Source organism: Phocoena sinus, chromosome 9, assembly GCF_008692025.1.
Source record: "Phocoena sinus isolate mPhoSin1 chromosome 9, mPhoSin1.pri, whole genome shotgun sequence".
In the NCBI taxonomy this organism is placed as follows: domain Eukaryota; kingdom Metazoa; phylum Chordata; class Mammalia; order Artiodactyla; family Phocoenidae; genus Phocoena; species Phocoena sinus.
Window position 1 is genome coordinate 57223262 of NC_045771.1, and position 15005 is coordinate 57238266.

The 15005-nt window shown below is 35.1% G+C and overlaps 1 protein-coding gene across 3 annotated transcripts in view; it reads left to right on the forward strand.

Moving 5' to 3' along the window:
* VPS50 (VPS50 subunit of EARP/GARPII complex) overlaps positions 1–15005 on the forward strand; it is a 141254-nt gene that overhangs the window by 5628 nt on the left and 120621 nt on the right. For all 3 annotated transcript variants that reach the window (XR_004351529.1, XM_032643673.1, XM_032643674.1), the window contains exons 2-3: positions 1885–1953; positions 14252–14374. Coding sequence is in view for 2 of the 3 variants with exons in the window: in XM_032643673.1 (XP_032499564.1) it covers positions 1885–1953; positions 14252–14374 (192 nt within the window). In the remaining variant the exon portion in view is untranslated. The remainder of the gene's footprint in view (positions 1–1884; positions 1954–14251; positions 14375–15005) is intronic.

Consider the following 15005-nt stretch of genomic DNA (forward strand, 5'->3'; position numbering starts at 1 on the left):
GTATATGTTTGAATGTATATAAGTGTGTGTATATAATGTATAGAGAAGTTTATTTCCATAACCCAACCTTGCCTTCTTTACCACTTTTGGTGCTATGCCCTTGTGATGACTCTTGGTGAGTAATTGGGACAAGGAAGAACAAACACCCAAGAGTAGTTTTGTACTTTTATTTTCTCACTCATTGTAAGACTTTTAGCCTCAGTATGCTTTTCTTATTCCTGCAGACTTCCCTAGAAACTTCATTTTAAAGTCAGTTGCATATTCCCATGGGAACGATGGTCTAATTAGAGATTGGAGCCTAAGACTCCAAATAATTTACTAATTTCTTTGGTGCTTACTCTGTTCCTGGAACTGTGCTAGCTCCTGGGCTATAAAGGCCAATAGAGGACTTGGTCTTTCCCTTCTCTTGGGTCTGAGAGAGATATATATTTAATATTTAAAACTTCACTACTTTGGCAGAGGTGTTGGGAAATGTCTAGTGGGGTTTCTAAAACATTAGAGATTATAGTATTCATCCAGGTTGCTTGTTAAAATGCAACTCCTGGTCCTAATCTAGAAATACCTATTTATTAGCTCTGTGGTGGGACCTAGAAGTTTTATGTGGAAGTTTTATGTTTAAAAACTTCCCTGGGTAATGTTGATGGACATGATCCATGAGCATTACTGAGAAATGATGTTTCTTTGAAACGTAAGATTTAGGAAAACTTCATAGAGGAGTTCTGAAAGTGGAGTATTGGTTTGGTTTCTTTAGAGGGTGGTGTGTGTGTGTGTGTGTGTGTGTGTGTGTGTGTGTGTGTGTGTGTGAGAGAGAGAGAGAGAGAGAGAGAGAGAGAGAGAATGAGAGAATGAGAGAGAGAGAGAGAGAGACAAAGAAGGGCGGTATTCCGGGGATAATGGAAGATTGGGGATGAGGTTAGAGCACCTTGTCATAAAAAATTGTAGCTATGACTGGTGGTATTTTATAATAGAGAAGAGAAAATACACACCTCTATAATTTAAAAATGAGCAAGTTCTACTCTAAGACCCAAATAATCAACCTAAACATAACATGTATTTTGGTTACCAAAGACACCAAAAAGCCAATATAGAGTATCTAAAGGACAGAAACTTGACAGTAGAGTAAATCTCTCCTCAAGTTCATGTACCAGCTAATTTTGCTTATAGACTAATATTACAGGGAATTTAGGTGTCTGCTTTGGATAGACTATGTTAAAAAGAGGCTTTTAAAGAAAATTTAAATGGCTGACTTCTTTCTGTCTTGATAACTTTCCCTGGTACAAATGAGACTTTCAGAATCCCTCATTTGATGTGAATATAGAAAGTACCAGGTACTTTCTATAAAGAGCTAAAGCAGTGAGATGTGAGATTTAAGTCTCAATTACGTAGTATAAATTGGGTGCATTGGTGAGAAATGATAAAATCTAGAGATTACTTATGTATTAACTAGGCAATTATCATTATTTAAAAATCTTTGGTTAGCTCAGTCAGTTGGTATATTATATCTGTGGGTCATAATGCTTGGGCCTTTTTACCACGTGCATTTGGTCATGATTAATAGATAAGTGCTTTTATAGAATGCTTTTTGCCACCCAAGTTTCTTTTTGTTGTTTTTGAATCATGGTTAAGTTAGACTTCAACCGTTAGGTATAAAGGTGCCATATAGTAATTTTATTTTAAATTTCCGAAAGTAAATCTTTACTTGATTTAATAGTAGTATAGTACTACATGTGTTGTGACAGTTGTTTTAGAAACATATGTTCTATCTATTTTAAAGCAGGAAATTTTCTTTTTAAAATGGTGATTTCTATTTCAATAAGTACATTCTATCATGTTACAGTTCTGCAGCACAATTAAAATTCCCTTTATGTTATTTTTTTTTTTAAGGGTCTGAAAAGTCCCCCAGAGAGCCTCAGTGATGTTGGTGCCATTGAGAGTCTCCGGGTCCCTGGAAAGGTATTGATCTACACGAGTGAGCGTGACTTTTCACTTCCTTAAGAAAATATTGTTGCCTTTGGATAATTGATTCACAGAAGCTTTTCCTTCCCACAGGCAGATGGTTGTTATGATGAGCTAGGTAAAGTTTTATAATACAGTAGGCTTGGGGCTTGTTTTTGCTTTCATTACTCATTGGGATGCAGTATGATTCATTATAGTGAAGCAGAAAATGCGAAATTGATAAATTTAGAGTTTATTATTGTATCAAATTCTTTGCCTGAAAGCAGTTATATATCTATAAATGACACTTATTGATTCATCTGCTGTAACTTGGATAAATAAAATGAAATGGCTTACTTTTTATGCTGTAACACTGAGCCAAAAATCATAGTAAATTATGTTTTTGTTATGGAGCAGAGATTTTTCTTTTTATTTTATAAATTTATTTATTTACTTTTGGCTGCATTGGGTCTTTGTTGCTGCGTGCGGGCTTTCTCTAGTTGCAGCAAGTGGGGGCTCCTTTTTGTTGCGGTGTACCGGCTTCTCATTAAGGTGGCCTGTCTTGTTGCAGAGCATGGGCTCTAGGTCCGTGGGTTTCAGTAGTTGTGGCACGGGCTCAGTAGTTGTGGCTCACGGGCTTAGTTGCTCCGTGGCGTGTGGGATCTTTCTGGACCAGGGCTCAAACCTGTGTCCCCTGCATTGGCAGGTGGCTTCTTAACCACTGCGCCACCAGGGAAGTCCCTGGAGCAGAGATTTTTGAGTAAGTAGCTAAAGCACAGCTTATGCTAAATTGTAGATATCTTGGATTTTAATCCCCTGATAATTCATGTGAACTTCGCAGTCTACAAATTTAATAGGTGTCATTTGAAAGCTAGCTGGCTTCCCCTCAGGAGAAATATTAGCCATTGTTAAATAAATAAATCCCTGCTGTCTCCCTCTCCGGGGCCTCGCCACTCCCAGCTGCCTCCATGTATAGCAGCTCTATCGCAGATCAAAGCCTGTTATGAATGTCTGCTCTTATGGTTTTCAATTTGAGGATCATATTTGAAACTACTGTTTGTTTCCTGTGTCTGGCAACTTAATACACAGGGCTTGTTTCTCTAGATCAGCAATCCTACGGCCTCTTATCACACCTCAGTGTCAGCTGCTTAGGAGGATGATTTCCCACCTCTTTGAGGTGCCTTACCCCCTAAAGTGAATTTTGTATTTACTGCTTAGCTTTTACATTAGGTCAGATACAAATATGATAAAATTCTAACCAACGCTTTTGCATGAAATGGCTCAGAAGCTATAAAGAGGCATTTTGAAAAGTTTTATATAATTTTAGAAAAGACTGTTGGATGTGATAAAATTGGGAGAGAGAACCATAAATCCTAATTGACAGATAATTCCCTATATTTCTTTGACTTAAAGAAATGATTATCAGGCATTATGAACATGCCTTGAAGTGGATTGCATTAGATGTTTCAGAACCAGAGTAAAATTGATGTGAGCCTCTTTAAAAAATACATGAATGTATTGCATAGGAACTTTCTGTTGTCTTTAAACCATGAGTCCGTGATGTTTTCCCAGTAGCGGTAGGTAGAGAATTTATAATGATCTCATTACATAGTCTTCTAATTGACTCCGCACCCTCTCCCCATCAGTGATCAGCGGTGTATACTCTTTATTTAAAAAACAAAAAAGATTTTTTATTTTTTAAGTTTTTAAAAAATTTTATTTTATATTGGAGTATAGTTGATTAATGCACAGGGAATTCTACTCAATATTCTGTAATAACGTAAATGGGAAGAGAATTTGAAAAAGAATAGATACGTGTATATGTATAGCAGTGTATACTTTTAAGATGATGGGCTCTGGCTAGAGAGGCCAGTCTGGAATCACAAGGTCAGCAAGTGTAAATGGTTCAGGTGATGATTAAGCCTAGGGCAGTGGGCTGATTGACACTAAGAAGCTAATTGAGTTAAACTGTAAAACAGCTAATGGTAAAATTAGCATCAATGCCCTCAGCTTAAATTTAGCCTTATACTAAGAAAGCCTTATGAGTTTTTTGTGTCTATTCTCTCTGTGCTCTCTCTGGAAACATTTCAAGTACTGCAGGGTGAGCTACTCTGGGTGGTTTTGAGAAATTGAATTGCTGGGTCTGGAGAGTGGCAAAGCTCCAGTCAGTAGATTAAGTTTGATGTAGTTGAAGTTCACAGTCAGTACTGAAACTAAGAATTAAGAAGGCTCACGTTCAGAAATTCCTTACACAGCATAGCTTAGTATAACTTGGATGCTGAAACATAATGCTGTGTTTCACAATTTAGATGTTTCTTTATAGTTAGGTCATACATATAAATTTAATTTTCTCTAAAAATTCTGTAACTGTTTATGGTGTTACAGGTGTTAACTAGACCTATTGTGGTGATCATTTTGCAACATATGCAAATATCAAATGATTATTTTGTACACCTGAAACTAATATATTGTTGTACCTCAATTATACCTCAATTTAAAAAAAGCATTATTTTAGCTTGGATTCCCCTGATATTCCAGTGGGAAAAGTAAAAAACAAACAAAAAATCAATTTACACTGTTTAAGTGTTCAGTGTAAATACTTGTATAGAGAAGCTTTTAAACATTAATTTATTTAATAGCTCTATCTCTCAAGTATAGGTAGAACATTTAAAAAAAGGCATCTTTCGTCTTCAGGAATGGACCCATTTCTTTTTCCTGTTCTTGTCATCATATTTTTCTAAGTTTTAACAAGGAATTGAGATTTCATTGGGGTTTTCAAGAAAGAAAGTTTAGCTTGGGTGTTACATTAAAAGGTTCTTGTATAAAGGAGAAGTAGGAGGGAAATATTAAGATGGAGCATATGAAATGGCTGTTTTAGATTAGAAATGGTCTAATATTGGCAAATTTCATGTGGTTCGACTCATTAGGAAAAGGAGGGTAGTTAAGGAGAACTGAAGAAGGGAGTCAGGTGAGCTTGATAATCCAGAAAGTACTATTGATTTTTTTTTTCTTGAGAACTATATAAATTCTGAGTGGGAAGAAACCTTAGAAATCATCTGGTACAATTTCTGCATTTTAGAGATAAGATTACACTATATCCTATTTTAAGAGGAGACGTGAGTCAAATAATAATCCATATATTGGAAAATTGGAATTTTGGTGGAGTAAATAGTACAGAAAGTAAAAAAAAAAAAGGATTCTTTTCAGAATTTGCTATAGGAAAGAAAACTTTCGAGCAGATTAAAAAAATCTTAGCTTAAATAGTTCAGAGCCAAGGTCAATGGTGCCCAAACTTTGCTGTACATTAGAATCACCGGTACCCAGGCCGTACCCCAGTCCAATTAAATCATGGCGTGGGGGGTGGAGCCAGGCGTCGGTAGCGTTTAAATATCCCCAGCTGATTCCAGTGTGGAGCCATGTTTGGGAACCATCGGCCAAGCTGAGGACGCGATGAGGAGAAAGAACAGGAATACAGGAGCCGTTCTAGATAAAATTTTGTAAGTTTTATTGACAATTTTTGTGGGAAAAAGTATAATGAAGAGTTAGTGATGACCTAAAATTTCATTCCTGATAAATGGATTCTGTTGTTTTCAAATTAATGGGCTTTTCATGCAGAGGTAAGGATATAAGAAATTAATCTGTATTGTATTTACTGACTAAACTTGTTATCCATTTAAGAAAATGTATATTGTTTGAATTATGTGAAAGATTTTTAGATAATTTAATTGGTTACAGAATTATGAAGAAGACCAACATTTGTTATATAATAATTGTAATAGCCACATGGTTGGTAGTTATAGAACTTATTGGGACTGTGTTTGAGAGGATTTGTTGAATCCCGATTAAAAAATAAAAATATCAGAACCTTATAAATCTATATCTTAAGTAAAACTTAAGTAAACATCTTAAGTAAACTTCCCACAGTGCTTCTATAATGTTTACATATCGTAAACCTGAAAAAAAGTACTAATATGAATATTGTTTATGAATTTTTACTGAAATACTGCCTTCTGATATTCTTTAAAGATAAGGGGTTTTTTTGGTTGGTTGTTTTGTTTCTTAAGGCCTTGACTTTATTGACTTGTAAATACAAATAGGATTCAGCTACGTTTACTCTTGCATGATTGGCTTAACTATGCCTTTGATTTTCTTCATCAAAGAAAAATATAGGGTGAGGAGACAAAAGAAATAGCTGTTGCAGTCAAAACCTGAAAATATATTTGTCTAGATATAAGTATTTTTGTTTGTGTACTTAACTTATTCCATAAATATTTATTGAGTACCTACCTACTCTGTAGCATTTCTATTATATAATATTCTGGGAGTTTGGGCAGAGTGTTTTCTAGCTTTTAGAATACTTCTGTGAAGTAAGATAAATGGATTTGACCGACTTCTTAGAATCCGTGAAAAGAATCCTAAAACCACACTAATTACAGAGCTTTATTTTCAGAACTTTACCAAAACATGAGGAAAGTGCTGGAATAAGAGCCAAGAGAGCTAGGTTCAAGTATTGACTTAAACATTCAGCTTATTAAAGGGAAGTCATTTTAATAGCTTTGTGCCCCAGCGTGCTCCTCTGTGAAAACATGTGATTAAACTAGATGATACATATATTTTTGCGGTACGTGGGCCTCTCACTGTTGTGGCCTCTCCCGTTGCGGAGCACAGGCTCCGGACGCGCAGGCTCAGCGGCCACGGCTCACAGGCCCAGCCGCTCCGCGGCACGTGGGATCCTCCCGGACCAGGGCACGAACCCGTGTTCCCTGCATCGGCAGGCGGACTCTCAGCCACTGCGCCACCAGGGAAGCCCAAACTAGATGATATTTAAGAGCCGTTTTAGCTCTGATATTTTATACTATCTTTATTGTAATATTTGTAGGAGAGAGAAGACAAAAATACAGTCAAAAGAATAAACTGATGAGTCTATTGCTATCTGATTTAGACAGGATTAGTGTTGAAATTTATGACTAGGAGACTTTTTTAGCTGTAGTGATTGGGATAAATCACTAAATTTCAATTTAGGATTATGTTTCATTTAAGACAGGTGTCTTCTGCAGGTGGTACCAAGAGGGACTCTAACCATGGATCTGCAGAATCATTTAGACTTTTTCTTAGGCATTCATGGCTAAAAATATTTAACTGTGTTCTTTTTAACCATTAATGAAATTATGCTTCTCTTGGCTTCAGATGCTTTGATATTCTTAACCCTTCTTTCGTAGCAAATCATAAAAGATCATTTACGCAGTGCATTTGGCAATCATTTATTGAGCCAGGCTGTTACTAAATTTTGAAGTTGCAAAGAGGTACAAGACTCTATTCCTACCTGAACCTGAGTAGGAGAGACAAGCAAAAATAGATGATTGCAGAGGAGTATAGTAGAGATCTATACTAAGGTATGCACAGTGGTAGCACAGCTAGGAGAGGATTAGGGGTAGGTAGACGTGAGTGCGGGGTCTTCTAGAGTTGGTGATTAATTTGTTTTAGAAAGATAACTAGGGTACAGATAGGTATTTGAGTGGCAATCCTAGACCAGGATACTAATTAAGAAGATAAAGAATATGAGGTTTAGGAAATGGAGAAGGGTTAAATTTGAGAGACATTTTAAAAGTAGGATTTAGGACTGAGAATTTTATTGGATGTAGAAGGTGTAGGAATTGGAAAGACTGGAGTCATTAAACACTGGGATTGAAGGTGCTGTGATGTCTTTTCTCAAAATAGATAGTATTTCTTCTTTTAAGGAGAGGTCTGATGAGGTGTTTGAAAACTAAAAAACCAGAAAACCGTAAATTAAGACTTATACAGTGGACTTTTCTGTCTGTGCTTCAGCTTATGTGTCTTTTCTTCAGCTTTAGCTAGACAGGCATGTGGCAAATAGCTTGATATTTTTCACTGAAGTTGAGAAATTTTTAAAGATAGCTTTTAAAAAAATTTATATATTTGATGTCTCCAAAGCTATTATCTTTAATGTTTTCTTTTTCATAGAAATAAATTTAGGAAAATACTTGTTAAAATAGCATAACTATTGAATAAGAGAAGTAAATAAAAATATTTGGCAGAGTATCAAATATGAAAGTTTTGCTTTCCAGTTCTGTGATTTTTAGTATGTGTTAGTAATTCAGTACATTTCCATGAATAAAATCAGTTTTCCTTCAAGATCTGTTTCTTTAAAAGCAAATATGTGTATATTTGGAATGTTGTTATTTTGAAGAAAGGATTAAAATACATTATTTTTATCACTTAAGTATAAAGCTGGATTAAAATAATGCCACTTTAGTAACCTTTTATAAAAATCTTCTATAAACCATTTTGCTGAAACCTCCTTTTAAATTGTAACCCTAGTAATATTCCACTAGATGGCACTGAGAGCCTGAAGAAAAACAGGGTTGGCTTGAAAAGTTCTGTTTTATTTAAAACACACACAAACTGATGAAACGGCTGCTTTGATGGATTATTATTGTTCTAGTGGGATTTTAAGGAAATGTGCCATTTCCCCACATAATCAGACATCTGCCAGTTCATTATAAACGTACGTGGTATATGTATAGTTTTAGGGTGTTTGTGATCTTGAATCCTATTTCATTTGGAAACAGAAAACCTGTTTTTGTTCAGTGATTTATGATTTTTATCATACTGATTGCATATTGAAAACTTCATGCCTTTGTTCTTTAAGCTCTGTGTAGTTTTTGATAGATAAACATATTTTGCTCTCAATTAGAGCTCTAATGTGATGTTAACTTTGGTAAGACTATGGTTTCTGTTTTTAGAATAGCTATTTTTGTTGACTGATGAAAAATGCAAACAGAAAAATAAAGCTTTTGTCTTGGCAAACCCAAATTCATGCTTCATAAGAGCAAACTTTCTTCCTTTACGCCCTTCCTTTCTCCCTCCCAACACAATGAATTCTGCATTTATTCCGGTATATAATGTGAACTATGGTCTAATAAGCTAAGTACAGAGATGGAAGTTGGTTTGCATTTTTTTTTATTCTACTATGCATTTTCTTCGGGGTTTTGAAACCTGACCTGTGAAATGAAGATTTTTGCATTCATCTTTTTGTTCGAATAAAAACTTACTACTGCAGATGATAAGTTTCCAGGCTGTTCTGTGGGTTTAAAAATGAAATTCCTTTTCAAAGAGAATATTGAATTGAATAATATTAAGGAGAACTGTTAAGCCGTCACAACTAACTTTTTACATTTATAAAAGTGAATAGGATTGAAATTCTGAGCTTGGATTGATGTTTTTAATTAGTGTGGTATTTTGGGTAATTTGAAAGTAGTCATTAAATATAAAATTTGCAGTCTTTCTTTTCCCTCCTAAACATGAATGCATTCCCTTAAGAGGTGAGCTCTTAGGTGGGAAATAGCTTTGTAAAATTATAGCCTGGTTTCTTTAGAAACCATAAATATATTGGAAATGTTTTATAACACCTTACAGTTTAGGGCTCTAATTGTTTTATAGAGTTGAATCCCCTGTTCTCATATAACCTTTTGTTGTTACGTTGAGAGGAAAAATAGCTCGGCTAAAATCAAAGATGTTGGCTTAAATGTTTATTATGATTGTTTTTCTTTATTTTTCATAAAGTTACATTTACGATATGCATTTTTATACGTATGTTCACGTAGCTTTATCTTGGAGATGATCAAAATAGAAGAATAGGATAGGTAGTATGTGTTATATGCAACCTTATAGTGTATTGTGACTGCTGGAAAAGACAGCCTCTAGAGTATTGAATGACTTCTTCGTTATCTGCCAGTTTTCCTAAAATATTCCTGCTTGGTTTATTATGTTAAGAAAATATTTAATGTTTATGCTTACTTTTTGGTTACAGTATCTGGCACAGTGATATGTGTTAAGATATTTTTAATAAAGGAAAAATATGGTTTTAGTATATATAAAAGTGTGTTGAATTTTAAAAACATCTCTCCCCCATGACATTTTTCTGCCCTGCGGGAAACCATCCTCTATTCCTTAATCTGTTGTATGCTTTCCCACTCCACTGTTTTTACTTTTGCTTTGCTTTATATTTTGTAACCTTATTCCCCCAATTTCTAATATTTGAAATTTTACCTTTTCTCATATTCTCTAAATGCCGCCTCTTCCATCAGATGTGAGCTCACTATCCTTTGATGCCCTTCATTTTGTTTGTATTTCCTTTATGTTCTGCCCTGCATCGTCATTGTTTATTCGTCTAACCCCCTCCTATTACTTCAGCAGCTATTTGTGGGAAGATTTGTATTTTACTCATCTTTGTTTCTGTACGACCTAGTACAGAGAATTTTTACATAGTGGGAATTTTAAAAGAAATTGTTAAATTAAAATATATGACTTGACCGGGAAAGATAATACTAGAGCTTTGACAATAGGCAGGTTATTTCCTGATGATAGTATGGGAGAGAGGTTTGATTTGTTCTTTTTTGACATTTGTACTTTTGTTTTTATCTCCTTTACAATTAAACTCATTACTTAATTGTAGTTTTTCTCCAGCTTTAATTCTGGGGTGATGTTCATGTACTCTTTAGGTGTAGTTGATTACCTACCATCAGCAGGCAAGTTGTGGCACATTTGATGGTCTGTAGTTGTTGACATATTATTTTTGGATTTTCAAAGTCTGTAGAGCATTTATAGCACTATTATTAATTATAATATGCATTTATTAGTTACTATGTGTCATAAACTTTACTATAACAATTCTTTAAAAAATTTTATTAATGTAATATCAGTCTGTAAGACTGAAATATTTTATTACCAAACATCGTTAAAGCATCTAATCTTCTTGGTAACTTTTAAAAGCATTACATATTTTAATACGGTATAAGGAGTTTCATTTGTTATTCTGTTCCCTTGATTGTGCCTTTAAAATTTTTTTGTAGGATATCTTTTGTTCATTTTGTTTATGTAAAATTTTGCCTCATACATTTATATTGGCTTGCAAAACTGGTTCTCTTTTACATGAAGAATTATGTATTTTTGTACATCTCCAATCCTAGAAAACCAGTTTATATAATGGCAAAATTATGGAGTAATTGTTTTAAGAATATGCTATCTAGCTGTTTTTGTTTATTTTTCTAATTTACATGCATAAAATATCCCTAAAATCATTTTACATTTATTGTTATTTCTAGTTAGAAGAAAGAAGCCTTAAGAGTTTGTGGAAAATTTTGAGTATCAAAACAAGAACATGTTGTCTCTTCCTTTCCTTTTGTTCATTGATTCCTTTTTTTATACAGTTCACTGTGTAAATTAATTTTAGTTTGAGTCATGATTTTTATCTACATTGTGCCCTGGCACTTTGGAACATAATGATGGAGAATAAGGAGAAACCTCAGTTCTCAAGAAGTGTGTAATCTGATCGAGCTGTCAGCACTAACAGCGATGAAACGTTTAGAGAATGATTGGGTAGCAGCCGAATCTTACAGACAGCCAGTGCAGTGGGATTAACAGGAACACGGTGATTGGGATTCTAGGCAGAATGGAGTTTGTCTGAGTTCAGATGTATGTTTTCACACAGGAGCACTAAGTTGTCTGAAAGGAGAGGGTATTTTATAGGGATATGGTGTTGGGCATTTGTTTTTGTTTTTGAATTCTGCTTTGTGTGCTATGTTTCTTTTTCTGCCTTTTTGGTTTTATCTCTCTCCTTAGTCCAGGTTAGAGTGTCAAGTGTTACATGTCACTTCTTTGAAATTATATGAGTTTGTCTGCTCTCTGTGATATAATTGCTTAGTTCTCTAGGAAGGAGTGGCGTTTGACCTTTTTATATGCATATACAGATTGTACTCTTTTTTACAGATTCATCACACTTGTGAAACGTGCACTTGTGAAATATTTATAAATGAAATTATGCTTTCCCTTTGACATTTTTAATAACTGGATATTTGTTTCACTGTCGTTTTGAGTGTGTATGTATGTATGTATGTCCTTTACAGGTGAAAAAAAACTAGGCATGAAGAGACTAAGTAAATTGTCCAAGGTTAATAACAGAGTTGCAGCTAAAACCCAAGTGTCTTTACCTTTAGAACAATCAATTAGGTTGTATAGGGAGAACAGCATGTAGTTACATCCCATTGGCATTTACACATTTGAGATGAAAGTGCTCATTCATTGCAGTCTATTTGAATTCCTGGCTTGTTTCATATCTGATGGTTTTCATTCTTAGCAATTTTTGTAATCTTCAATTTTTTTGTGAGTAGTACCAAGTACATTTATTTGCTGGTGGTGCTATGGAATTACTAGGGGGAGGCAACATTGCTATGTCCTCACTTGGGCTTTATTCCTTCCCTCAGCTTGCAGCATCTGAAGCTGGTATTTCAAATGCCTATGACCCTTCAGGGAGAGAGATTGCCAAGAATTTCTCATCTCTTTCTATTTCATGTCTCACTGTCGATTCAGGTTTCCACTGGATGCAGGGAGGTTGCCTGTGGATAGGCAAACTAGTTGGGAACCCTTCCACAAATGGTGTGGGTTTAACCCATGTCTGTTAAACCTCTTCAGTGCCATTGTCCAAGGTGCTACACAGATTAGTGGGTTGTAGATAAATCCCCACCGAAATACAGCTCCACTGTTAGGATGCTGGATTTCTTAGTATACTCATAGTATATAATTGCATGCTAAATCAGTGATGACTGTCTTTAACTTTTTTTTTTTTTGTCAGTGTATTCTTATAAGTTGAGTTTTGGTACCAAAGAGGCATTTTCTTTTTCATGCACTTTTAATTCTGCAGGTTTAGTTTTTATATGACTTTGCCTTCTCTTTTCAATTTATTGGAATTTTAAATGTAAACAGTTAAGTATTCCCAAGTTTCAGATTTATTGCTCTCATATTTTCTTTTAGCTTGAATATACTAAGAGGAATTTATAGTAATAATTTTATCAATTTAAAATATAAATTAAAATCTAAAAGATATATAAGCTAGGCTCTTTTTTATAAATGAAAACTAGCCCTGCAATAAAATAATCTAGAGTATCTCTATTTGGAAAATATTGTCCTCAAATTAACCATATAATTTTTGTGTAATTAGTGATGATTCATTAAGAATTTTTGTTAAGTATTATTTTGACTGTAAAATGATTTTAAATACTAGTTTCTTTTTCAAAAAATTTACTTATTTTTTTTGGCTGTGTTGAGTCATTGCTGTGCACAGGCTTTCTCTATTTGTGGCGAGCGGGGGCTACTCTTCATTGAGATGTGCGGGCTTCTCATTGCGGTGGCTTCTCTTGTTGCAGAGCACGAGTGCTAGGGCACGCGGGTTTCAGTAGTTGCGGCTCGTGGGCTCTAGAGCGCAGGCTCAGTAGTTGTGGCACACAGACTTAGTTGCTCCCCAGCATGTGGGATCTTCCCGGACCAGGGCTTGAACCCGTGTCCCCTGCATTAGCAGGCGGATTCTTAACCACTGTGCCACCAGGGAAGTCCCAATACTAGTTTCTTTTTGTGTACTTAAGTGTATTTGAGATTAATTTTAATAAAAAAACAATGACTAAATTATATGTCTATAATAATGTCTTGATTGAGTGTGTCAGAGAGTGGGTATCTGAGTTATTGAAATTTTCCAGTTAACTGAAGGTTTATCCAATTATGCAGTGAACTTGCATAGGATAAGGATGCTGACATTAGGGGTAGGGATTTGTCTGTTAAGCTCTTTTTTTGTTGTATAAATCCGTAGAAGCCCCATACTCTTATCATTAGAAAGCAAGCATTTTATCAGACTCAGAGCTTTAGGTTCATAATCAGTTCATTAATTGTAGTATCAGTACACCTTGAAGGAAGCCTCATGGAATTACAGAGCTAAACTTGTGAACCTTTTCTAGACATAAAATTACAGAACTAATCTTGAACCGTTTCTGGAACCAGTATTTCTTAGCCAAGCAGTGAGATTTTCAGCAGAAGGATTTCTGCTCTTCAGGGTTCCAGTACTAATTGTGACCTGAAAGTCATTGAGATGTACGCTGGTTATCTGTGGTGAGAGAGATTTAGAACATTGTTAGATGATGAAAACGTATATATATGTGATATGTATATATGATAGATATTAGGTAGTCTCTTTGTTTTTTCCTTTTGTTAAGCATCTAAATTCTTTCAGCTACTAGTTGGCATGCAAGGAATTGAAAATAAAATCTAAATCTTCAAACTGGCTAGTTTTTAGTGTTCGGCTGTTTACTAATTTTCCATGAACTTTCCTGTTTTCTATTAGTTTGTTTCTTTGGTCAGAATGTTTCCTGGGAGAATTGTCGGTGTTAAAAGACAGATGATTATTTATTTCCATGCAGATAGAATTATAACAGTTACAAGTACTATAATTGTGGTTTCCTTTCCCTTAAAGGAGGAATTCCGAGAACTTCGAGAACAACCTAGTGATCCTCAAGCTGAACAAGAACTAATTAATAGTATCGAACAAGTGTATTTTTCTACGGACTCATTTGATATTGTTAAATATGAGCTGGAGGTAAAAAAAATTCATTAACCTATCTAAAGCCTATTTTGTTCAGTGACTGAATTTGTGAGTGAGATATGAATGCCTTTTAGGGGCATTGTAGTTTTTTGATACCAGGACTGGTCTATGATGACCATACTGTGACTAAACTATCAGCATTGTTTAAAGATGAGAGTATTTTTAAAAATGAAAAATTAAGTGCAGCTATAGAATATTGGTCCAGGAAACATTTTTGTATTTTTGGTTTTTAACTGTTATCACACAATATGTTAGTATGCTGTCTCTGTCTTATTTTATGTTGGCTAAATATGTTTGGGAAAGCTCTGAGACCTTTTTTTTTTTTTGCGGTATGCGGGCCTCTCACTGCTGTGGCCTCTCCTGTTGCGGAGCACAGGCTCCGGACGCGCAGGCTCAGTGGCCATGGCTCATGGGCCCAGCTGCTCTGCGGCATGCGGGATCTTCCCGGACCGGGGCATGAACCCGTGTCCCCTGCATCGGCAGGCGGACTCTCAACCACTGTGCCACCAAGGAAGCCCAGGGAAAGCTCTGAGACTTTTAATCATGAAAGTATATTTACATAATTGTTTAGTCATAATAAATACCCCATGCCTTAATTTTTTTTTAAATTTTTTTAACATCTGTT